The sequence below is a fragment of the Ranitomeya imitator genome, chromosome 9 (genome assembly GCF_032444005.1).
Source record: "Ranitomeya imitator isolate aRanImi1 chromosome 9, aRanImi1.pri, whole genome shotgun sequence".
Taxonomy (NCBI): domain Eukaryota; kingdom Metazoa; phylum Chordata; class Amphibia; order Anura; family Dendrobatidae; genus Ranitomeya; species Ranitomeya imitator.
The window spans coordinates 111,330,748-111,357,977 of record NC_091290.1 but is presented as its reverse complement, the minus strand read 5'-3'; the positions used below and the strand labels follow the sequence as shown (position 1 = coordinate 111,357,977).

The following is a 27,230-nucleotide window of genomic DNA, read 5'->3' as shown; positions in this document are numbered from 1 at the left end:
TTTGCAAAGAATTATAAATCATCCAATGAACGAGTTTTACTCATTCATCCGGTGATCGTCAGCCTATTTACATGGCAAGAAAATCATTCAACGAGCCTCGTTCACCATTAAGCGTAACTTATCACAAATTGTGGAGCAATAAAACATTTTTTTTTTTTTGCATTAATTAGGTCAATTTGAAAAGCTAAATTGACAGACAAGTGTGTCCACCAAATATTCTAATCTGGTAGGGTAGGAGGATAAGGTCATCGGAGACCGTAACTCTTCAAAACATTTTCGAGAATCTAAGGAAGTTATGCAAGAAATGTAAAAATGATTCAAGATCACAAATGCTTTTGGATTGAAAACTTTAAAATACATCAGTAGTGTAACCAGGTAGTATGACGGAGTCAAAGCAGCTAGTCTATGAAGACATCTCATGACTAGGCCAATAGTTGATTTTACCAAATTTTTCGGAAGCAAAGCCATCAGCAGATTATTGTGCAGGTCATTTTATACAATAGCGTGTGGCCATGTTCACACGCTCAGTATTTTACATCAGTATTTGTAAGCTAAAAGCAGGAGTGGAACAATCAAAGGATGATTAGAATAGAAACACGTCACCACTTTTCACCCACTCCTGGTGTCGGCTTACAAATACTGACCAAATACTGAACGTGTGAATTAGGCCTTCGGGTGAGATTTGCTGAAATCTCTATGCTGAGAATTTGCCAACTGCGTTTCAAAAAAAAGTTGCATTACTGGCGTTTCATAAAGTGAATCAAATCTTAAATTTGGATTAAGCCAGTGAGCAAAACCGGTTTTAGCTCAGATGTAAACCGCCTGCGCCGTGTGGCTTTTCGGGAAGATTGAAGCATATTTATCGTGCATCGTGCGGAATAATCCATAGCCCACCATTACGCACAAATCTTAAAACACACACCACATTTGGAAAATTCTTGTATTTGAGTACTTGATTAAAATTACAGTATTCTATTCATCAATGAAACAATAAATTGAGCCGGACGTCCAACTTTCCAAAAGAAAGCACATAAAAGTCCACTTCCCACAACAACAAAAAAAACAAAAACAAAAACAAACAATCATGAACCACACCTCACTTTATCCTTTCCATTAATGAACAGAAAGGTGGACATACTTTTGCTCCTGACCCCTCGAGGGCAGGAGAACCAGACGCAAGTCCCCTCCTCTGCCCTTCCGTGCCCCACCCCCGAGGACCACTTGAGAGCAAAGGGTTCATAAAGTTATTTACACTAAAGAAAGTGAATATTTTATCATTTATATATTTATATATGTACATATACACAAGCATCTACATTTTTTTTTATTTATTTTTTTCTCCATGGAAGTTTGTTCCAGATGCTATACTTAGCAGCAATTGTGAAATTCCAGCACATATTCTATTATAAACTACCTAATAAAAAAAAAAAAAAGGGGGAAAAAGAACAAAACAAAAAACAAACAAAAAAAGTCAACTGCCTCGTGAAATAATTAAAAACTCTTGCATTCTATCTGAACTGATGTGGTTGTCACTGTACTGTGTCACTGAAAAAGAAAATGCACAGAACATCTACTAGTGGATAAGAAAAACCTTTAAAAAAAATTCCATTGGGTAAAGTGTAGAGCTGGAGTTTTACAGTCTTCGATCATTCCATGTCATACAACTGACCCTCCCATCCCAGAATATTGAAACAAAAAAAAAAATCTTCCCTTAAAATGTGCATTCGCGTACAAAGTCATACTCCCAAATTGCCTTATGCATTAACACCAGGGACCAAATGTTAAAATCGAATATATAAAATAAGTTAATGCCAAAAAAAGATCAACCGTCAAGACTTGCAAGTTGCCATAAATGCTACAGCCGGTTCCCAACTCTAGTCTATTAGTATTTAGTTCCAAATACAAAAGGCCAGAGTTAACGCTTGCATTGGTATGCAGAGCCAAAAAAGGTTTTAATCACTAATAAATACACTCACTTAAAAATCTGGAAGATGAACATGATACAAAAAAAAAGTCTCATTGGTGCAGTTCTCGGAAAGAAAAGAAAAAATAAAATTGAAGCATGGCAACCTCTGGCTGCATGAATGTCCTGGAGACTGTGGGCTAGTTGGTGGCAATCTCTTTGCCGTCCTCCACAAAACGCATAAACTTGAAGGAAGTCCCATTCTCACTGCTCGCTAGTTTCTCCAGACCAGCTAGAGGTGCATTTGGTTCGGAGTTTTGCAGTTTTTCTAAGTTCCCAGTGAGGCCACTGATAGGGGAGCTCCCACCATTCCCCAAGCTTCCAGTCATTGGGGTAATTCCACCATTTTGGATAACCGAAATTTCATTGGTCTTCATGGCCAAGCCATTCGACAAAGCTGCAGCATACTGGTTCCAGAAACTAGACGGGTCCCCATTTCCTGTCCTGGCAACAAAGTCTTTCTGGAATATTTCTGGAAATTTGACAGGGTTCCCTCCTAAAAAAGCCATAGGCCCATCCACAGAAAGTCGCCTTCCTCGCCTCGCAGGTGTACTGTTCCACATGTGAGTGCCCATATGAACCTGCAAGAAAAATATATAAAATACATTTTACCAATATTGCCACTTCTGACTCCAACAGTAACATCTAAACACCTCCAAGGCCAAAACAAACTTCGACCTAAAGCCCACCCATACACAAGAGATAAAGATCGGATGACAGCCATCTCCTGAGGTTTCCCAGAGAACAAAAAGATCAGATGTTTGAAATCCAACATGCCAGATCCTTTAGAGATAACGTTGGGGGGAGTCAGGACGCCCTATACAGAGACTGTCCTTCGATGAGTTTGGCCAACTCTTGTATCATATGTCGGCCTTTAAATCAAAATAGCTTGGAGAAAAAATGAATACTAAAAATAAAATTCTGTCAACACCATGTGTATAAAATAAAGATAACGGCTCTCCTACTGTTCAGGAGCCCAAGTCATACCTGCTTCAGATGGATAAAGGGCATCTTGGTTAAACACTTGAGGGTTTCAGAAGATAAACTGTGTCATTCAAAAAGTCAATATACTTAACCTTTGTATAAAAACACCATTCTAGATGGCTTACAAGACAAAAAATAAATCTGGGATCTATTTTGCGTCCTCTTGGCCAAGATTACAGAATCCTGGATTTTAACGTGTTTACAGGAACCCACATGGCAATCAAGGAAACCAACTCCGAACAGAAAACCAGACTTAATAAACAGCACTACTTTTAATGTCTCATGATAAAAGAGCCTATGCATACCAAAGTGATACATTCAAAGTACAACCAAGATAGATGACCCTGTCTGCAAACCTTCAACCATTTCCAAATACTCATGTCATGTTTTTAACAGTTCTTTAACCTACAGCAGGGATTCTGGGTAATGATATGTAAATGGACACAGCATCGGGAGGTGGACTGCAGAACAACCGCCATGCCAGGAGATAAAAATACCTTTCCACGTTAAAAAAAAAAAAAAAAATAGAAATTAAATATTAAAGCATTTAGCCCAAGGATGAGCACTGCTGAATGAAAAAAAAATATATATATACATATACTATGCTCAAGTGATAACGAGACTTCTATTTACAGATATGAACATGTGAAAAAAAATACACGCACATGCACAGAGTGAGTGATAGTGCTATTGCCTACAAATAATACTTTAGAACTGGGAGCAAGTCTGGGAAGATGAAAAATACACACACAATATCTATATATCTATATCTATCTCCCAGAGGAAACCTTCCAGAGAAACATACACTACAATAAATAAAAATAATTGAATATTAATATAGGAATAGGAATAGCCAGCACATGAATGCTGCGAAGTCTAATATGTATATCTATATCAGTGTACTATTTGAGTATGCAAGCATTTACCATTGCATACATATAATAGGAAAGCAACAAGCTGTTATAATACTGTAGAGTGAAAAAGAAACATAGAAAAAGAAACGCACTACTGTTGCGTGGAAATTTATGATCTGAAGAAAAAAGGGATAAATATACACCTCTATCACGTGGAGCCCTGTCTCCAATTAAGTTAATATTTTCACTCACACCCATTTACCATCATGCGACAAATATTTTTTGTACACTCCTGTTCTTGTGGCTTCTGTCAAAACATCTTATAACTTAAAAAAAAAAAATATATATATATATGCATTTTTTTTTATTATACCATTATCCGTTTCATCTGCAGGGAACAGGAGGGAGGCTGGGTTTGGGTAAGAGGCCTCAGGAAGTCCTTACGAACTCTTAGTACATTGATATAATCTACTATATAATTGTATAAGGGTCATGTCCGTCTTTCTGTCTGTCTCTGTCTGTCCTTCTTTCTGTCACGGATATTCATTGGTCGCGTCCTCTGTCTGTCAAGGAAATCCAAGTTGCTGATTGATTGGCCGTGGCTGTTTTGACGCGACCAATCAGTGACAGGCACAGTCCGGAAGAAAATGGCCGCTCCTTAATCCCCGCAGTCACTGCCCGGCGCCCGCATACTCCCGTCCAGCCACCGCTAGCACAGGGTTAATGCCGGCGGTAATGGACCGCGTTATGCCGCACTCCGTTACCACCGCTATTAACCCTGTGTGTCCCCAACTTTTTACTATTGATGCTGCCTATGCGGCATCAATAGTAATAAAAATGTAATGTTAACAATAATAAAAAAAAGACATAAAAAAACTGCCATACTCACCCTCTGTAGTCCGCTGAGCCGCTCGCGCCTGCCGCCATCTTCCGTTCCCAGCGATGCATTACGAAATTACCCAGAAGACTTAGCGGTCTCACGAGACTACCAAGTCTTCTGGGTAATTTCGCAATGCATCCTGGGAACGGAAGATGGCAGCAGCCGCGCGCCCATTGCCACAGCGCCGTTGGATCCCAGGGGTGAGTATGTAACTATTTTTTATTTTATTTTTTTTTTTTAACAGGGATATGTGCCCACACTGCTAAATACTGCATGGGTTACATGGCTGCTACATACTACGTGGCCTGGGCAACATTCTACGTGGCCTGGGCAACATTCTACGTGGACATGCATATTCTAGAATACCCGATGTGTTAGAATCGGGCCACCATCTAGTTTAGATAAAAAGTCAATTAGTTCTAATCTGAAGCATTGGATAGACAAGTGTAAAATAATGGTATTGCATGTACAGATGGTCAAAAAGGTAGGGCTGAGATCGACATTTCCCAGGGGGAAAAAATAAATAAAAAATTACACAAAATAGGCTGCCTATTTTTTTTTCTTTTTTCTTTATTTATTTTTTTAAGTCAGGCATCATAATACTCAAAGCATCTCCATATTGGATGACTACCGCTTGCAATTAACCAATTCTATGTTTCCAAGATGAAAGATGGAGGACTTACCTTAAGATTGCCTTTTGTTGTAAACGCTCTTCCACATATAGTGCAGGCAAATGGTTTTTCACCAGTATGGGTTCGCTCGTGGATTTGTAAAGCACTGGAGGATGAAAAAGACTTGCCACAAGCGTGGCAGTAATGCTGTTTTGGAGTCCTTCTGGCCAAAGATGGAAGGAGAACAGGTGACGTAGCAGACGATGACAGTGATCCTGAAGAGGAAATACTTGAAGGCTGTTCTTTATTGTCCTGAGTTGAGCCATGCATAAAACCATTAAACTCAGTCTTTATTAAGGTTGCCAGTGGATTTGGAGTTAGGATTGGAGTTGGATGTGCATTAGCTGTCAAGTTAGGAGTAGGCTCAAAAAGTTGTGATGGTAGGTCTCGCATCTGGTGGGTAAGCATGTGCTGTTTCAAATTGCCTTTAGTGGAAAAGCCACGATTGCAGACTGTACATATAAATGGCCTCTCTTTGGTATGGCTTCTGTAATGAATGTCCAAGGCACTCTGACATGCAAATGTCTTACCACAAATGTCACATATTGTATTTTTAAACTTGCTTCGGTCTCTGAATGGGAAGAGCACACCCATGGGTTCCTCTTTAATCAATTTATCTGTGTTGGTAGAAGTCAAGTCTAGAGCACCTCCATTGGCAGGGGTTGGTGACATCCCGTTGGGCATTTCAGGTGGTAGAGCTCGAGGCGGCTTTTCTTCAGCATTCGGAAACTTCAAAATGTCATTTGTGCTACTAGGTGACAAAGCGTTCACTGAGAATGTAGACTCGGAGGCAGCTGGGCTCCCAGCACTGTGACTTTCAATATCACCACCAAAAGAGGACGAGTCATTAGTCATACCATCACCTTCAAGAGAGCCATTTTCAGCTGATTTCAGACTGGCCTGGAGCTGCTCAACCAGTCCAGCACTGATCATCTTCATTTGATTCTCTAAAGCAGTAATACTTGAGACTTCAGGGGGCAGTGGAGAGGAAGACAAACTATCTTGAGATGCATCTGCAGATTTAGGCGTATCAGGGACACTGCTATCAGGACAGTCCTCCATGTTTTCATCGGAGAAGTTGTCAAGGTCATCCATAGTTTTTTCATCAAAGGACCCAGTATCAGATTCCATAGAGTCCGGATAATTCTCAGCAACTGGGGTGTTAGGAATTTGCCCTCCCATATGCATCCTAATATGTTGCTGAAGCACAACAGCATTTGTGAATTTCTTTTGACAAATGGGGCAGGAATGTTGAACCCTAAGTGGTGGCATGGCACGATGAACACTGTAATGAGTCTTTAGGTTACCCTTTGTGGTAAAAGCCCGTCCACATACTTTACATTTGAAGGGTCTTTCTCCTGTGTGTGTTCGGTAATGCATTTTAAGGGCGCTCTGGCAGCTTAGTACCCGATGACATATTACACATTCGTTTGGGTCACTTGACTTTTTGTCAATATTTTCTACAAGTTGCTGCAGTTTCGAGGTCTCTGATGCAGGAACGGTATCCAAAAGGCCCCCAAAAGGAAATTTTGCCTTGAATTGTTCAGAAATCATTGGTAGAATGGGGTTAGAAAAAGTTGTGTGGTTAGCAGTTACAGAGTCACCAGATGGAGAACAAGTAGTACTGTCAAAATTTTGAAAATTTGAATGTTGTGAATTTTCTTCACCTTTGTCAACAGGGTTGGACAACTCCATAGATTCTGGCTCCTCTGAAGGACTGCTAGTTTTTTTAAAAGATGGTGTTATAGCTGGCAAGTCACTTTTTACAGATTCAGATGGACTTGCCATTGGATGACTGATCGCTATAAGCTGCGGTTCTTCGGTCTTAATAAATGGGGTCAAACTAGGAATTGTTGGCGGGAGTGGCATTCCCACAGATGATGTCAGGGTTGGTAAAACTGGCTTGGTGTCAAGCCAATTTGTCACAGGTTTTTCAGGTGGTATAGACATTCCATATGGAATTCCAGTACTTGTTGGTATATTGTCCAAATGCTCCGGCACCGGGTATGGATTCATCTGAATGTGTGGATATTTCTCTTTATGACGCTGAAAGTGAACTTTTAGATTCCCTTTAGTGGAAAAACGGTTTCCGCAAATGTTGCATTTAAATGGCCTCTCACCTGTATGAGACCTAAGATGGATCTGCAAGGCACTATCGCTACCAAAGACCTTTGCACAGAACCTACATTTGTGTTTGAAGAATGATTCATCGGAGGAGCTCTTTGCTTCGAATGGAGCCGCGCTGGCTGGTTTGCTTTTCCTCAGCGGGTCCTCTGCAGTTGTTCCAATGTTGGGTAAAGTGCTGGGGAATATGGTGGTACTTGTTGCAGTCTGAGGTAGTAGTGGGTTAGAAGCAGGACTTAATAGACTGCTTATTGCAAAAGCTGGTGAAGACGTTATAGGAGCTGGTGGGTTACTAACATGTGACCCACCAGTGGTTGAAGGTACTCTGTCTACTGAAGGAGTTTTAGCTGCTGCCATTTGATTTATAGAAGGAGAACTAGTATTGGATGGAATAGTGGTACCAGGGTTGCTCTGAGGTAGTTGCACTGAGGGTATTTGCTTGATACCAGTTATGCTGGCTGATTGGCTAGCGAGACTTTGTGCCAAGCCAGCCGCTGCCGCAAGCTGTTGGGACAAGTGAGAACTCAATGTAGTCAACGGTGTAGCAGATACCCTCAGTCCCCCTTGAGAACCGCTTGACGTAGGCATTTCTGCACTTTGTGAGGCCAACAATAATATTTGGTGACGAATTTGCTCAATTAGATGTAACTGGTGGATCTGCTGCTGCTGTAGAGCCAGGAGCTGCTCCATTAGTGCCGGCACTGCCATTTTATTGTTACTTGCTCCTTTCGACTTTGCTTCTTGAGAAAACTGCGCTACCGCCACTTTCGTACTCTGAAGGTTTTCAATAATAACATTGCTGTTAATAACAGAAAAATTTCCCAAAGCTGCCAGATCCCTTACTTGAGGTAGTGCGGTTGTGATAGCTGAGGTACCCACTGTGGAATTATTACTACTAGGAACACCATTTTCCACTTTGTTGGAACCACTGCTGCTATTGCTAGCTTCGATCTCCACCTCCATGGATCCTTCTTTGTCAGGCTTGTCATGCTCTGAAAGGTCACTACAGTCAGCTTGATCTGCGTTATTAACTGTGTCATTCATGTGCTCGTCAGGATTATCCGAGGGGGGACTTGGAGAGGTTGTTTCAGCAGGAGGTGGTGGTGGATTTTCATTCACAATTAGAACCAATTGATTTTTAGTGCAGTTCTTCTTGTGCTGCAACAAATCTGATAGTTCAAAGAACTCCGCGCAACATCTGCTGCAGACGTGAGCATCCTTGCTCTTGGGTGTCCGATGAGCTTGAACCCTCTCTTTAACTCCTAAAAACCAAGAATCGAGAATTAGAAAAAATGGCTCCCAAACTTGTTTCTTTATAACATTTCTATTCCAAACGAAAAGATTTTATGATTAATTTTGCTCAACTTTCTCAACACTCCCCACTCCTGACTTGAATATGAGGATCTTAAATAATCATTTGCTTGAAACAATCCATCAAAACATAAAATACTGTGTACAGGAGGCATTTGGCAATAATGAAATTTCATAGCTGGAATTGATTTCCAATATTTCACGCGTTTGTTCAAATGGGCAAAGAACAACTTGAAGGCCTTGTTAAACATTTTAGTTCCAGTCAACCTCATTTATTAATTTTGGTGAAGTCTTCATTCTAACCGAGACAAAGGTGTGTCCACACGTAGTGGAAGAAGTCGGATTGAAATTGCGTCTAGAAAAAGCGAGTGGTTTTTAAAAAAACAGGTGAATCATGTAAGATAAGTAAAAACTAAGCAATCAAAAAAAATTCTAACTTAACCTATCAAGGAAAATATCAGCACTATCGGATGCAATGACCAAGTCTAGGACATTTAAAGGTGTGATGTTATCTAAATTGTCACAATACATTGGCCAGTGGAATATAATATGTAGTGAGTGAACGATCAGGCACTTATTGCAGCTAATCGAACCTTTTACGATGACCGAAAAATTACTATTTGCCAGCGTTACGTCCCTTCTCGCGTAAACAGGCATCTGCTATTCGTTAGCAGGGAGGAAAGGAAAAAAAAAAAAACTAATACATTAACGTCTTTCGAACATTTAAGAACTACATTGCCATATATTTTCATTTCCGAAACCTACGCGTCTTCGCAAGTAACAAGTCTGCAGCTAAGGTGCATCTAGCAGAAGGAAACTTGTCGGAATCTTTCTCAAGTGTTTCGTATTCTCTCTTATTTTATTTTTGATATAATTAATGAAAATACACAGTCAGTGTCAAGGACAATATTTGCAAAGCGTGGGGGGGGGGGGGACGATTTCCATAAATTCCCTACGTTTACACAGGAGTGTCTGGATAGCAAAACATTGAATCGATGCTCAGATGGAGTCAACCACAACGGAAAAAAAAAAAAACGATAGATACATAACCTTGTAACATAAGCAGCCAAGGTGAATATTAGGGATAGATTTTATAGATATTCATTCAGACCTACAGATTTCTGACGAGGAATTTATATATATTTTTTGCACTTACAAATAAAAAAAATAAATAAATATAGGAATTGTGATATCCAAAACCTTTCTGCACGCAATACATTGCAACTACCTACAGATAAAATATAATCAATGTGCGCTTCAGATTTCATACTTCTATAAGTCTTATAAAAAATAAATATATAAAAACTAAATATTATATTATAATTAATTTATTAAACATATTAGATACATTATAATGTATCTATTTGTTTAAAAAAAAATATAAGGTTTATAGAAGTGTGAAATCTCAAGTGCTATATACTCACACATATTATAGGGAGAAATATATATATATATATACACACACACATATACTAAAAAAATTCAGATAGATTCATACATATGCCAAAAAGGAATAATAAAAGAAAAAGGCTCTTTCCCCATGTGTATGCTTCCACACATTTCAATTAGCTTATGGGGAAGGCTTCCCAGTTTGCTCTTCCCACTAGTTGCTCACATTTCTTATCACACCCAAGACCATTTGCAAATTAAAAGTTAAGTCTCTGACTCCAAAACTAACTGATCCTATTGAAAAAAAAAAAACAAAAAAAAAAAAAAAACAGGATGGTTTCCTATTGTTCACCCAGCGTGAAGACAGAAACTTCTGTTGTTTAAAAATGGTGTGTGGTTATCTTACAAGGCTGTGAAAAAAAAAAAACCTGTTTAATTCAGAGATTACCTCCCTGTATGTTTTACTGCAATCCTTTAAAAAAAAAAAAAAAAAAAATCACATAATGGGAAGTTTCCATGACACCACCATTGAATTTGGCCAAAGACTTTTTTTTCTTTTAATGTGTGTGCGCACGTCTTTCAACATGATAAAATACCCAGGCCTGTAATAACTTATTAGGAACAGTGAAATTAACATTTTTTAGGAGCTGAACAAATAGGATTAGGGGTTGAAAAATATATATATAAAAAGTTTTTAAAAAGTGTAAAAATAAATAAATATTCATATTGGATTTTAGATTTGGTTACTTTTTTTGGGCTGAGAAAATAGTAAAATGTGAGAATAGTAGAAGATTAGGCTGCAGTTGGGATGGTGGCGTATGTTGACGAGCAATGTATGTGCATTTTAGTTGCTCTCTCTGTTTCCCAGGAAAATTCAGCATCTAATATATTCAAACAGAAATGCTGCACATTTCCATATGTAATGGTTATGTCCCCATCTACTTTTACAGCCAATTATGAGCGAACAAAAAAGCCATTCTGTTTTGTGCACACATTTCGAACAAAATGCATTAAAACTATTATGTCAGCATGTTCATTTAAGCTCTACATTCAGCGGAAAAATACGTTTCGACCAGATCACATTTATCAAAACATAATGCCACTTTAAAAAAAAAAAAAACAAACACACAGTTTTGCTTGGTCAGCTGTGCTTAGGCAAATAATAGCAAATTCAGGACTAAACAGCTTGCAGAGGGGGCAGAGACTTTCCCCTCCATTAACATACAACATGTCTGCATCATAATATCTGCACTAATAATCCCAAAATATCACAGGACCATTGTGAAATAAAACAAAACCATTAGCAAAAAAAAAAAAAAGTTGACATACTTTCATTTTTAAATAGAAGTTTTCCTTCATCTGCTTCAGATCTCATTTCTTCTGACTCTCTGGCAATCTTCATCTGTATTAGATCCAGTGTACCTACAATTGTAAGAGACATTTATTGGGGTGAAAAAATATATTTTGCTGAGAGGCAAGGAGGGTCTGAAACATATATAGGAATGGATACAGATAATCTTATTTTTCATACACTAATCTGCACAGATACACATTATATATAGATTGTATTATTATTTTTTTACATTAGTGTTCTAAGCAAAGTTTCTAAAGTGTAATTATGACTCAAGAGGTAGTTTGCATATAAAGCATAATTAGATGAGAAAAAAAAATAAATGTATGTATGTATGTATGTATGTATGTATGTATGTATGTATGTATGTATGTATGTATGTGTATATATATATATATATATATATATATATATATATATATATATATATATATTTTATACAAGAATGAAATCCACAGAGAAAAAGAAAAAAAAAAATACAAATGTATGGAGCATCAGTTGATCAAACCAGTTTGATTCATTTGCACAAAGGGAAAAAGTGGCCAAAAGTTTTAAAAAGTATAATACATAAGCCCATAGAAAATGATAACACATACAATATATAAATAAACTATATTTATTAAATAACGTGCACATACATACAATGTGATACAAATCTGAATAAGTGGTTTCTCTAATAGGCATATTATATGAGAGAGATCTAGAATATATATATATATATTTTACACACTTGACATGTTCTGAAGGAGATCATCCAATACTAAAAAGGAACAACAAGTATCAGATATTAACTGATGAAATGTCCTCACTTCAATAAATGGATCACACTTTACAATAGTGAACACTAGGTGGGGATCCAGAAGCAATGCTTTGAATAAGAAGAAAAGGAGAGAGAAAAAAAAAAAACGAAAATAAAAAAAAAAAAAACACATAATATGACAATTCCAGTGTGAGCGAGTGAAATAAAAAAAAAAAAAAAGGTTTCCTGGAGTCTCCATCTACACTCTGCCTACATAAATATTGGCATTCAGACAAGAAACTAAATCCCAGTTGTTTTGGAGAGCACTTCTCTATGGGAAGCACTTGTCAATCCCAGTGTTGTGTGAGGGCAGGAAAGGGTTAGTGGAGGAGAAGTGCAGCTCCTGATAAGGTGGAAGAGTTAACTCCCTGCTAGGAAGGATCAGGGGGGGACTGGATGTGGAGTCATTGAGAGAGGATCCAAAAACATATTGGATGCTGAACTTTGTCACCTTTTTAAGAGAGGAGGCCAGCAGAGGTTAACAAAGCAGAGGGATTTAGATTGATGTACAAGATACAGAACAGTAAACACAACAAAGCAAAGGAAAAAAAAAATGAGCCACAGAAAATAGTAATTCCTACCCAAATATATCTACACACTCACCAAGCATCCATCAGAATGAGCCCACCTTCCCTCAGCTCCATCACCACCTCACAAACCCAACAAAACCAAAACCACCACCTCCTGTTTATACTTTCCCCCACACCATAATATTAAATTCACACTAAAGCAAACGCAAATGTATCTCAAACTCCTCCTAGACTCTCCACAAAGAGGACTTGTTGAATTTCTCAGTAAGATAACAAATGTTTACAAACACTGAGAAAGAAAAAAACAAACAAACAAAAGAATTAAAAAAAAAAACACTCCATGCGATCTATCGCAGCGACTTTGTAGCAAGACTGTGCGTTACACAAAGTGCGACTTTTATTACTGATCGTTCGAATCTTTGGATGCAAATTGAGAGGTTAATTTCGTTTGGTTTTCGTCGCGTTCGTTTTGTTTGAGGAAGATTTGTGGCTTTATCGAAGTGCTAATATTATTACAAGATAATCCTAGGAATTATTACAATACATGTCCTGCGGGCAGGGATGCTGGAAAACCGACATTTACCGGTGAGAAAACTTTATATATATATTTTTAAAGCTTATTTAGAATATGAGCGTCATAATTAAGCAGTAAACTTCCAGCTCAGCTAATTGTTAATTACTTTGGTTTAATGTTTAATTAATAGCCTCAAATTTACTACATAAAAAAAAAAAAAAAATAAAATATATATATATATATATATATATATATTCCATTCTTAACTATAAGTGTATGTTTCTAATTTTTGTGTAGACACTAGATGAATATATATATATATATATATATATATATATATATATATATATATATATATATATATATATATATATATATATATATATATATCAAACGCTAAGTGAAATTATAGCATATTTGGAACTATATTGTCTTGTGCATCTACACCAGATCTAGAGGCAAACAGGAAAGTTTCTATATAGTTCTATTATAAAACAGTTAGATTTGGGTTTAGCTTTTGTTAAACTTGCATTTTACTTAAATCCAACACGAATAATTAAAGCAATTTACTAAAGATCAGATAAAGTAAGTAGATTTTTGCATATCCAAAGAGAGAAAAAAAAAAAATAAGTGCAGACTTTTAAACAGTTAATGCAAATTAAAATTGAAAATCCTATTGTTTTGCAAAGATGGTGGGAAGCGATAAAACACCAACAAATAATGGCTTTGGAGGGGGCTTATTAGCATCGACCAAAGACAGGATCTGGTTACACTAAATAGTTGTTTTTTTTTTTTTTTTTCGTTTCTGGTCGGAAACCTAGAGAGTGACCATATTTTTTGGGATTAATAAGTAACCATCAACATGCTGGATGTGGTTAATCTTTTAGCAGGATAGGAGGGGGGTCACCTCTATGTGAATGACTCACTGGGACAAAGCAGGCAGTCCCCCCCCCTCCTATTACTAGGTTGTTATGGGGGGCTCTAGCCAAGGGATACAAAGAGTTAAGCCCTTCGAGCAGCACTTCTTAAGAAGTTATCTAAAGAAGAAGTCAAAAGGTGCTTCCTACCACTCACAACCCACTTTGCTAGGTGGGCAGCGCAACACATCGATATCTCAAAAGTGGGGGGTCTGCAAAATATGGGGGGGGGGGGGAGAAAAAAAATTAGAATTAAGTCTTTTTCCTATTTCTCCCATGTGGAGAGCATTGTTTGTTAGTGAATAGCTTGAAAGATTTGACCCTAAACGTTGCACTGTCTTCACAATGGGGCATGGGGAGCTGCCTACTATGCCTGGGAGATGTTTAGCAAGAGGGGACAAATCACTTTTCAATGGGGGTCTAGGAAAGGGGGGTGGGGGGGGTTGTCATATCATACGAGGTGCATGTATGAGATCTATCTTAGGAGAGGACTTTAAAAAAAAAAAATGGGAAAGTGGAAAAAAAGTTATTTTGCAAAGACTAATAAATAAAATATGGAATAATATATATATATATATATATATATATATATATATATATATATATATATATATATATATATATATATATATTTTTTTTTTTTTTTTTTTTTTTTTTTTTTTTTAATTTATTTATTTAAAAGGACTATGTTTTTAATACTGGATTTTAGCGTAGGGTTGAATTGAATCGAGCTCCTATAAGGAACTGCTTGTGGAATAGATAAAGCCACATCCAGGGATCGGAAAGTTTGAGGAGTTTCACAGGAGGGTCTTCCGAAGGGGAGACAGATAAGGAGTAAGGTCCGGGTGGCATCTGGGTTAGTATACAGGGGTAGGGTGCAGAGGGGGCTCACCAGTCCAGGGGGCTCACCAGTCCAGGGGGCTCACCAGTCCAGGGGGCTCACCAGTCCAGGGGGCTCACCAGTCCAGGGGGCTCACCAGTCCAGGGGGCTCACCAGTCAGGGGGCTCACCAGTCAGGGGGCTCACCAGTCCAGGGGGCTCACCAGTCCAGGGGGCTCACCAGTCAGGGGGCTAGTGATGGGGCTCACCAGTCCAGGGGGCTCACCAGTCAGGGGGCTCACCAGGCAGGGGGCTCACCAGTCAGGGGGCTCACCAGTCAGGGGGCTCACCAGTCCGGGGGCTAGTGATGGGGCTCGCACTTACCATGACTTCCAGGCAGGGCCAGCCCAGGGTCCGATTGGAAATGCTGGGGTTTCGCCTGCTTCCTCCGAGACATGCTGGCTCACACATCAGCTGGGGCAGAAGACAAATAATTTACTCCCAAAATGTGCTCCCAATTCCGGGCAGGGAGCCCCATCCAGCGCGCATGTGTCCTGCCATAATTATGATGATCAATAATGCATTGCGATTAATCATAGGAGAGGAGGAGGAGGGGGTCCTGGCTCAGGTCCAGCTCTATTCAAACCCGCTCTGCCTGATCAATGAGCCTGTGATTGGCTGGAGGCTCCTGTCCCTCTCAGCTGCCACCCAATAATCAGGGGGCCGGCTCCGGCGGAGGGAGGCGGGGGGCAGGGACACGGGGTTAACCCTCTCAGCACCTCTGCCTCTGCAGGAATGTTCCTGGGATGTGGAGGCTGGAGATCGCCAGCTCTGCGGCCAAGCACCGTGGATGGGGCTCGTTCACACTGACCTGTGCGTTTCCTCCCCGGATTCTGTGCCGCACATGGGACCTGTTCACACAGACTTCTGCGGAAAGCAGTGGCCGGCTCTCACACACTTGTGCTCCGAGGACAAGACTCCCCTTTGGATAAGTATGAGAGTGTAAATATTTATGGTTAGAACTTGTAAATATTGACACAAACGGAAATCAGCGCCGCAACGTTCCGAATCCATCGGTCGGAGGGGCTGTGGAGATGCGCTGAGACTTGTAGTTCCACCCTCTCATCATCATTCTCACCAAACTCTGCATCGTTTGTAAAAGCCAAAAAAAAAAAAGTTATGCTGGAGCTCCAGGAGCTGCCCTGATTGGTTGCGCCTGCTGTCAATCATGGGATCTGTAGTACAGTGTGGGCGGATGAGGGGTGGGCGGGGCCTCCGAGAGGAGAAGGGGGCTGGGACCCTGTGTGTGTGTGAGACCCCCCGGGGGTCAGGATGATGGCAGCAGCAGGTCCTGGAGAAAGCTGAGGAACAGATCACCTTGGGGGGCGGCATCTCTCTGCATGGAATACTATAGCCAGAGCTGACCCCAACACTGCAGCCCCCCGATGACTGACTGTACAGGCCAGCTGCAGCTCTATTAATGGAAATCAAATCAAAGATTTCTACTATATATATACTGTATATATATATATATATATATATATATATATATATATATATATACTGTATGTATATATATATAGTAGAAATATTTGATTTGATTTCAGATAATATATATATATATTGTGTGTATATATATATGTGTGTATATGTATATACTGTATATACTGTACATATATATATATTTTATATATAATATATATGTATATAGTGTATATATATATGTATATAATACACACATATATACAATATATACCCATACATATATATGTATTTATATATAGTTTATTATGTTTTGCTCATAAGCTGAATGTATACATACACATATTATATATATATACTTTTATACATATATATATATTGTATTTATTCTGTTTTGCTCATAAGCTGAATCTATATATATATATATATATATATATATATATATATATATATATATATATATTATTAGTAGGATGTTTTGTGCAGATGAGCCTGATTTTGCAGCAGACAGGGACTGTGTGGCTGATGATGGAACATGGCGCTCGGTTGGGGGCTGAGTTTGAAGGATGGACATAATAATCTTCCTATAGGTGACACTGAACAAGTCATTATTTTTCTCTGAATATTTAACCACCTCCTCTGGCAGAGATTGATACGTGGCTGATGGAGAGGAGCTGGCGCAGGCTACATGTGTGCTGCTTCTATGGGTCCGGTATCGCACAACGTTTCTACACTCAGTCATAATAATATAGATGTATATAATGCAACATACATCATGGGATCCATGGTGTAATAGTAACATGCTCCCTATAGAATGTAGCGTTTTCTTTCTGTTACATTGTGACACTTTTCTCCTATTCAGTGTACAATAAAGTAGTAATAATGCACAAATAAAAGTTAACACTTTCTTGTGTCCTGTTGTATACTTCTTTATGGCAATATCACCAGTACCTATGAGAAATATCTCTACATCCATTATCCTCATCCTTTATGGGGCCTCAGTGTATATATACATATATATATATATATGTATATATATATATAGATATATATATATGTATATATATATATATATATATATTTTTTTTTTTAATTATTCTTTAAGAGTAAGTCTGTACAAATATCACTTTTTAAATAAAACCCTATTCTCCCACATGTGCTGCTGTTTCACATTCATACTACAATAAAGTAGTAGTTTAGAAGTAAATTAGGGTATTTTAGTAGCAAGAAGGGGTTAACGGCTGTGTAAGACATTAACCGTTTGGCAGCTGAAAAATAGTTTTTTTTTTTTTTTTTAACCCCCTCCCTCCATTTTAAACCTCTGGCTAAAAAGAGTGAAAAGGAGGCATGTTAATATGAGAATTGCTCTGTGTTAATCATTGGCGCACATCTGTTATTTAATAACCGCCATCACTTTATGGGTGTGAGATATAGATACAGCAGAGCCGAAATTGTGACGTATGAAAGAAAAATTACTCAAAGTGGTAATATTAAAAAAAAGACATTAATTTCCAATATGTATCAGGTTTAAACGAGACTCTTCATTTTCTGCATAAGTCATTAAGGACGGGGATTTCACATTGATTGCTCTTTGTCTTTAAATACAGTCGTCCCTCCACCCCACACATTACCCCTCTGGATAACACCGAGCCCTTGTGGTCTTTGCACTTTTTTTTTCTCTAGACAATAGGGACCCATCAACTCTCTAGTTTAGATTTATTTCCTCATGATCAATACCCAGCATAGATGTCCCAAATTTAATCCCCTTCCATTATTCCTGACAGCAGATAATTGATCAGAGGTCAAACAAATGCACATAATTGAATCATAAGTAATATGGGGTGGCTCAAGGCAACATGATAGGGGGAAAGGAATCAGCCCATTCATCTGGGCATTGTTGGCCATTGCTGTGATTGACCACACGTACAACTGTTTTTTTTTTCACTCTTTGGATGTTCCTTTACTTTCACACATGGAGTGAAGAATATAAAGTTGCATTTACTAATAAAAAATAAATATTTATTAAAAGGTAACAAGAAACTAAAGGTGCACAGAAAAGTTAGGATCTAAGGAATCTCCAAAGTCTTCAAAATGATTCAGAACATTTAAGGGGAAATATTCAGCTTCTTATCAAATTAAATGATTACATTGTTAAATTATCTATCTATCTATCTATCTATCTATCTATCTATCTATCTATCTATCTATCCATTATCTATCTATCTATCTATCTATCTATTATCTATCTATCCATCTATCTATTATCTATCTATCCATTATCTATCTATCTATCTATCTATCTATCTGTCCATTATCTATCTATTATCTATCTATTTATCTTCTATCTATCTATCTATGTATTATCTATCTATCTATTATCAATCTATTTATCTATTATCTATCCATCTATTATCTATCTGTCATCTATCTATCTATCAGTCATCTATCTATCTATCTATTATCTATCTATTATCTATCTATTTATCTATAATCAATCAATCATCTATCTATCTATCCCATATCTATCTAATTCTATCTATCTGTCTGTGTCTATCTATCTATCTATCTATCTATCAGTCATCTATCTATCTATTATCTATCTATCTATCTATCTATCTATCTATCTATCTATCTATCTATCTGTCATCTGTCTATCTATTATCTATCTATCTATCTATCTATTATCTATCTATTATCTATCTATTTATCTATAATCAATCAATCATCTATCTATCAGTCATCTATCTATCTATTATCTATCTATCAGTCATCTATCTATCTATTATCTATCTATTTATCTATAATAAATCAATCATCTATCTATCTATCAGTCATCTATCTATCTATTATCTATCTATCTATTATCTATCTATTTATCTATAATAAATTAATCATCTATCTATCATCTATCTATCTATCTATCATCTATCTATCTATCTATCTTGTATAGTATATTTTCTCTTTTTTCATCAAACACATACACACTTGCACATTTGTGGATACTTATAAGCTCTTCTTGATAGCAGGTTGTAATAATAATAATAATTAATATAGCTTGTCATTTCAATAAAAGTCAGCAATCATATTTTCCTCCATAGTATGAATGCAGCCAGGCGAGCAGAAACTACTGGAGATAATCTAAGCTCCTATATAGTTAGGAATCTACAAGGAGGAAAAGTATACACATGACTCTGAAAAACTAGACCTGAATAAGACCATGAACCAGTCACTATTTTTCAGTATCTGCTTTGATTTCCTTCACTGTATCTGTGGAACTGCAGGACTTTTCTTGAAGACATCTGCAAAGCCTGTTGACTGTCTGCACGTTATAAATGAGACTGCCTTTGAGAAATCCAGATTTTATAAAAAAAGATGAGACCCTCCGACTCCTCAGTGTCGCGCTTCGGTTTTGTGTTTTTTGCATTCAATCATTTCGAATTTCCACCTCCTTGGAATGGAAATGATTGCGAGGAAGCTGTTGCACAGACATGGCATATGTTCCTTTAGGCATCGAGGAGGCAACATTATGCTACAATTAAATTAGCTCTGGCTTTTAACATTGAATAATTGGGTAATTTCAATTAAAGTCAGGCTAACACCTTCGGTTATAAACTTTAAAGCATCCTGGCATTTGGTTTGGTGTCACCATAATTACAGAGGTAAATATTTTAGAGTTAGGGGAAGTGAAAAAGAAATGTATATATTTGTATTTTAGTATATATATATATATATAACTATATGTATTTAATATTTTAGGCAACATTTATAAGAAACTAGTAGAATTACCCGTCTATTTTGTTTTACGGTCTTTGTGTGGGGTTCAAAATATTTTGTTTGCCACTGATATAATGCCAAAATACCTGAACTGAAATGGGCAGAAATTTTACATCTCTACTGGTGTCCCTAAAATGCTACGTTCCTAGCATCAATTTTTGGTGAGTTTTTCACCCCAATAAGTGCAGAAAATATGCAACTTCAAAAACTCCCCAAAAGCTCATCGTGGGAAGAAGTTCTAATTACCGGTAGTATTTGCTTTTGTCATTTTTTGCTTTACGAATGTTTGGCGAATGGCGTGTCCTAGAGAGCTGAAACCATTTTGATTTTGCCTTTTGTTTCCCCTCCTTCCCCAAATATGTCGAGAACAGTAGGTCCTAGAGAGGTAAAACTTTTGAAAGTGCTCGATTTGCCTTTGTTTCAAATCTTGGGTAGATTGGTCCAGTCGTTTGGACGTAAAATTAATATTTGCTTTTGAATTCTGTTTTCTTATGAATATATCGAGAATGGAAGGTCGTAAAGAGCAGAAACGGTGTAAAGCCTTCCAAAGTGACAAATTTGGAGCAGATTGGTCCAGTTCTTTGGCCGTAAAATAATATTTGCTTTGAAATCCGATTTTTGTGAATATATATCGAGAATGATAGGTCCTAGTGAGCTAAATCAGTATAAAACCTTCCAAAGTGCCTGTCACGCTCGCGCCCAGACTGGTTGGCGCCGGCGTGTGGCCACGCTGTGCCACAGACCAGACAGCCCTGGAAGGGGTGTAACTAAGTAGCTTCCTTGGTATTCGCTGGAGCCTCTGATGGTGAGGTCAGACTTGTGCAGCAGGAAGCTACCAGGTGCCACTCCAGGGTGGTGTCTGGCTGTGGCTGCTGATTCCACCGGGGAATGGAACATAGACAGGCAAGCAGGCACGACTGGCACTCTGGCAGACAGGCGGGCACGGCTGGGACACAGGCAGGCAGACGGGTACAACAGAGACACTGGCAGGCAGGCGGGCACGGCTGGCTCTCTGGTAAGCAGGCAGGTACGGCTGGCTCTCTGGCAGGACAGACGAACAAGGCTGGTACACTGGAAGAACCGGTAGGGACCGGTCTGCAGGCAGGTATGTAAAACAGGTAAGAAACTGTTCAGACAGGAGGATTTAAGAATAGGTAGAGAAAGACCACAAGAGCGGATGCAGAGCGAAAGCACAGGAGCTAGAGCCAAGAAGAGATGCAGGAGGCGGAGCCAGGAGGAGCCAAGTGCAGAAACGCAGGAGGCGGAGCCAAGTGCAGAAATGCAGGAGGCGGAGCCAAGAGCAGGAGTTGGAACCACGTGCAGAAATGCAGGAGGTGGAGCCAAGAGCAGGAGGCGGAGAACTGCAAGGAGTGGAGCCAGGTAGAACTGCAAGGAGTGGAGCCGCAGAGCAAAGCCACAGAGTGCAGAGCAAAGTTTCTGAGAGCAGAGCTAGAGCAAAGCCACAGAGTGCAGAGCTGAGAGCAGAACAAAGTCAGAGTGCAGAGCTGAGAGCAGAGCAAGACACAGAGTGCAGAGCTGAGAGCAAAGCCACAGAGTGCAGAGCTGAAAGCAGAACAAAGTCAGAGTGCAGAGCATGACACAGAGTGCAGAGCCCAGAGCAAAACCAAAGAGAGCAGAGCAAGGTCACAGAATGCAGAGCAAGGAGCAAAGCAAGGTCGCATAGAGCAGAGCCAAAAGCGGAGCAAAGCAAGACACAGAGTACGCACAGCAGGGAAAGGAAACAAAGGCAGGGATATAAACGGACACAGGAACAGGACTAGGCTAAGACAAAGTCAGGAACAGGACAAGGCACAGAGACATGGACACAAGCCAGGGTACGATGCCCCTCTGGGTGGTGGACATAGGCCAGGGTACGAAGCCCCACTGGATGGCAAACTCTTGACACAGACCAGGGTACAACGCCCCCCTGGGTGGTGGACATAAGATTAACAGAGCTAAGAACTGACTGAGGGAGTAAGTTGCACAGGCCCCCACCAAAGGGTGGGGATGTCTTAAATACAGGAAGCCTCATGGCAATTGGCCTGGGACACCTTAGCAAGGTGCACACAGACTCAATAAGACACGGCGGGAGTTGCTGGCGCTGCCCCCCCTATGCACACAGACAGAGCATGCACAGAGCAAACAGCCGACATGAGGCACACAGTATGGAGTTGGCAGCAGAGAGAAGTCACCACAAGGCCCAGAGAAGTAAGTGAGTTTGAGTGTAATGCAGGTGGGGGATGGGAGCCCATACAGTGATGCCAGCAGGGTTGTTACAGTGCCACATTTGGGACAGATTGGTTTAGTCGTTTGGATATAAATTGATATTTGCTTTTCTTTCGACTGTATTGAGAACATAGGTCCTAGGGCGTTAGATGGTGTAAAACCTTCCAAGATGCCAAACTTGGGGCAGATTGGTCCAGCCCGTTGGCCACAAAATAATATTTGTTGCTCTCATATTCTTATTTTTGTTGAATATGTCATGAACCTACAGGTCTGAGAGAACTGAAATCCAGTTTAAACCCTTCCCAAGTGTCTTATTTACCTATGTGTTAAATTTGGTCCTGTTAGGCCGTGGATAAAGAACAGACATCAGAAATTAATTTCTCTATACATATTTTGGGGTCTTCATACAGGTTATTTGTCATTTTGAGCATTGTTTGATTCTCTTTTTTTCACTTAAGCTACATTTACAAGCTCTAATTTCTGACTTATCAGCCAAATCTTCTAGAGTATAAAATTGGTCTGACTTTTGGAGCGTTAAAACCAGTAGATCATCATGGAACGGGGTTCATAGCAATGCTCTTTCCTGATTATCCTCCGGTGTAAACACACCAATGATCACCCAATGAATAAACAAAATGCTTGTTCCAACAGGTCATTAGATTGTATATGTGCCATCAAAAATAACAATCAGCAGAACATTGTCCATGAAAACAAGGGGACTACTGTGGATAACATGGTACTGAACATGATCTGATTAGTGATTGTTCTGTCCCCACCATGGTTTGTCAGCTTGTATTGATAGGCTGAAATCTGTAACATCTCAATGGACCATTAACCGGTTACACCAACAGATATCCTCATCTTGCTCCTCTCTTGTAATTGTAAAACCTTTCTAACCTTTCTATTCTTTCTAATGGAATTTTCTTTCAGATATCTGTACATTTTGGTAGATTAATTTTTAAGCAAATCTGATCACTTTTCTAAAATTTAAGAAAGATCGGATCGAATGGGCATATACGCAATCCAATTTTGGCCGGATTGGACCGATGTCTGAGCTTCCAACCTAAAGTCTCATTTAGACGACTGTCAACATGGGTCTTGTGACAACTTGACAGCATCATAGGAATGCATTGTCAAATTCATCTCAGAAGACTGGTGGCCAGTTTGGGCACTATGGTCCATCACAGACCATGTTACTCGGACGTCTGAATAAGACTTCTCCTTTGAGTATAGTCAAGGACAAGGATCGCAAAGCAATGCTCTGACTGGCTGTTGACAATCCAGACAGGAGCGTGACAGCTTGTATTTCTATCCAGCTTTCACGCTCGGGTTGGGAGAGCTGGTGGTGTGTCCGAACACTGCGTTGCAATCCTTGTTGAGTTATGACTCTTCCCTTAGACAAGCACTAGCACAACCAAAGACCAAATAATGATATATCAGGACAATTACCAAGCCGTTCTTGAACAAATCGCTAAGCTGAAGCTCTTTTGACATTTATTAGACTACTCATACTTTCCTTGTCTTTGGATCTTACGTCATGTTTGTAGGACTCACCAGTAGGGTCAAACTGGGCATCAAAAGTTCTCCTGCTAGCCATAGTAGCCATTAAATGCTCGTATACTCACATGGCCCATAATTTCGCACTTCTGACAACATTTCCATGTTCAAATCTGCATCAAACTCCCTATGGATTTACGAGAGGTCTAAAATAATAGCACATGTAAATCTACCCTACATTGGAGGGACACGTTCAGTATTTATGGTATCCCATGTTATTTGCTGGTTGGGTCCATTTAATGAATATTTCTCGTCTACTTTTAGTGGTGTTTTTAGTAACATTTTGAACTTGTGTTTCTACTGTTTTTAAAGCCCCTTTCTTATGATTTACAATAAAAAAATATATTGTGGCAGGGTATGTTCCCACGGTCAGGAACCAACAACGCTTTGGACGCAGCACATGTTCGCTCCATCCAAAGCGCTGCCGGCTTTTGAACGCAGGTGATTCCACATGTGTTCATTGGAACCACCGTGCCAAATACATCTCAGTCTCTGCAAGAAAAATTGACATGCTGCGGTCTGGAAAGACGCGCCGCATGTGCGTCTCAGCAGGGAATCCGCGGGTGTCAGTGCACACATAGCGGAGATAGGATTTCTTCAAATCCCATCCACTATGCTGTAACATCTTGCCGCTGCGGGTTGGACGCTGTAGATGTACGCAGCATCCAACCTGCAGCCTTTACTGACCGTGAGAACATACGTGCACTGTGTTGGTCAGAAAAATCAATGTAAAAAATTATGCTCAAAAAGACAAAAGTACTCTTAGAATACTTTTATCATTTTGGGCATTAAAACAGTTTTATAGAGCCCCTTAGAGAAGCCTAAAGGAAAATGCATTACGACGATAAAAAAAAGCTACTAAAAACTCAAACAACACTATAAATCAAAATGATTTGTATGCAGAATTTTCAATAACTTGTGATAATAGCAATGCTGATGAAATGCTCCAAATGCTGACCATGGTCAGTATGGATTCAGCCTCTAAAGGAGAATATTTATTATAGCATGGCTCATTTAGTTCACACTGGAGCACAATAACTTTAACTTACACAACTTAAATAAATTCATAGATAACCATTCGATCACCACACCAGCAACCAAAGATTTCGCACCTGATCTTCCTTTACCAAACGCACTCATCATTGTTATTATTATTTATTTCTATAGCACCATTAGATCCATGGTGTTGTATATGAGACGGGGGTTACATCAAAATACAAATATCACATACAGTAAACAAACTAACAATGACGGACTGATACAGAGGGGCGAGGACCCTGCCCTTGCGGGCTTACATTCTACAGGATTATGGGGAAGGAGACAGTAGGTTGAGGGTTGCAGTAGCTCCGATGGTGTTGAGTTGGCCATGCGGTCATTACAGGTTGTAAGCTTCTTTGAAGAGGTGGGTTTTCTGGTTTCTTTTCAAGGATCCAAATGTGGTGGATAACTGGACTCATCCATGTGGCCTCTTCATTTATCTTGCTTATAAAGCGCCATTTATTCCACAACACTTTACAGACATCATCATCACTGTCCCCGTTGGGGCTCACAATCTAGATTGCCTATCACTATGTCTTTGGAGAGTGGGAGGAAACCGGAGAACCAGAGGAAACCCACACAAACACCAGGAGAACATACAAACTTCTTGCAGATGTGGTCCTTGGTGGGATTTGCACCCAGGATCAAGTCTACAGTGTTAACCACTGGCTTTTTATATTTATTGACTGCTCATTTCTACTTATGATGTAGTTTAATGGACATTTTGTTGCTGGCAGTCAGAAGGATGGTTATGATGTTTCCATATCAATGAAATCCATGAATCAAAGAGTACAAAGTGTTTAGAGATAACATCTATCAGTAAAGAATATGGTTGGTGTCAATCATTTTGTAGAACCAACTTAAGCGACCAAGTCAGTAGTCTGTCACTGTCGGGTGGAAGCCCTGATACCTACCTCCTACCTGCCGGCATTTGTGGCTTGTCTTTTGATTAGCTGGCCTTGCGTGATGTCCTATGAGTATCTCACCACAACCATGATGTTTTACCAAACCGGCTAGGCTAAAGAAGGATGTCACATGTAGGAGTTGGTTCTCAGGGCTCCCATTCAGTGATCAAAGTTGAAAGTCAAAGTATTGATGTGACTCCTGGACAGCATCCTAAGAATCAATATGCACCAACTTTAGTAAAGTCTATACTTAAAGGGATGGAGCAGATCTGACAGATCTAATTTTAGGTGCTCTGCGCACAATAAATACCTGTCTGGTTTGGCTTGCAGCTATCTCTCCTGAATCTTCCATACACAAGAGCATTGGCTCTACCACCTCTGGAGGTGGCATATCTTGGTGGGAAAGAAAAGATCGGCATCAGCAGTCCGAAATTGGACATGCGAAATCCTTATCTCCCCGACAAATATTGTCACCTATACACATTAGACATTTGGTCGAGCTTGACAATTTCGGCAAGTGCACTCGATGTGGATGCAAAGCGTTACAAGATTGATAGAACCTTCAGTGACTGTCCAATGAAGTTGTATCTATATGTTTGACCCTGGGTAGCTTTCGAAACTTCGTGTTCTCAATACATGCTTTTGTACACACAATCCACTTTGAGAAACTTAAGGCTACAAACAGGAGGCAAAACAATTTAGAAAAATATGTGGCTACCAGAAGATAAAGAGAATGTTTAATCAGAAGATTAAATATTATTTAAAGAGGATCTGTCAGCAGGTTTTTGCTAGGTTACCTGTAGACAGCATGCTGTAGGGGTTAAAACACAGATTTCAGTGATGCCTCTCTCATCAAGCTCCATGGCTTTGTTTATTTCAATGATTGATTTAGCACCAGGAGTTTATCATTGCTGGGACACAGCAGTGAGAGCATGTTAGCCCAGCTCCGCCCCCTCCTCTGATAAGCTGCTCACTGTCTATAGACATTGTATATACATAGCCTGGTGTGGGCGGGGTTAGGTTTTTCAGCTCTGCTGCATTGCTAAATGTGAAAACTATGATTATATCAGAACCGCCGCACCTAGTAAACAACATCACTGAACATTGTCTCTTTGCCTACGTCAGGCTGTTGTCAGACGTAG

General features: G+C 39.3%; 1 protein-coding gene across 1 annotated transcript; it reads right to left on the bottom strand.

Moving 5' to 3' along the window:
* Nucleotides 1-929: 929 nt before the first annotated feature.
* Nucleotides 930-16,240, bottom strand: SALL1 (spalt like transcription factor 1). The gene is made up of 4 exons (XM_069738447.1): nt 15,491-16,240; nt 11,506-11,598; nt 5,365-8,738; nt 930-2,544 (listed from the first exon to the last, which is right to left on the bottom strand). The coding sequence occupies exons 1-4, from the start codon at nt 15,561-15,563 to the stop codon at nt 2,104-2,106; spliced, it is 3,981 nt and encodes a 1,326-aa protein (XP_069594548.1). The 5' UTR covers nt 15,564-16,240; the 3' UTR covers nt 930-2,103.
* Nucleotides 16,241-27,230: the final 10,990 nt, after the last annotated feature.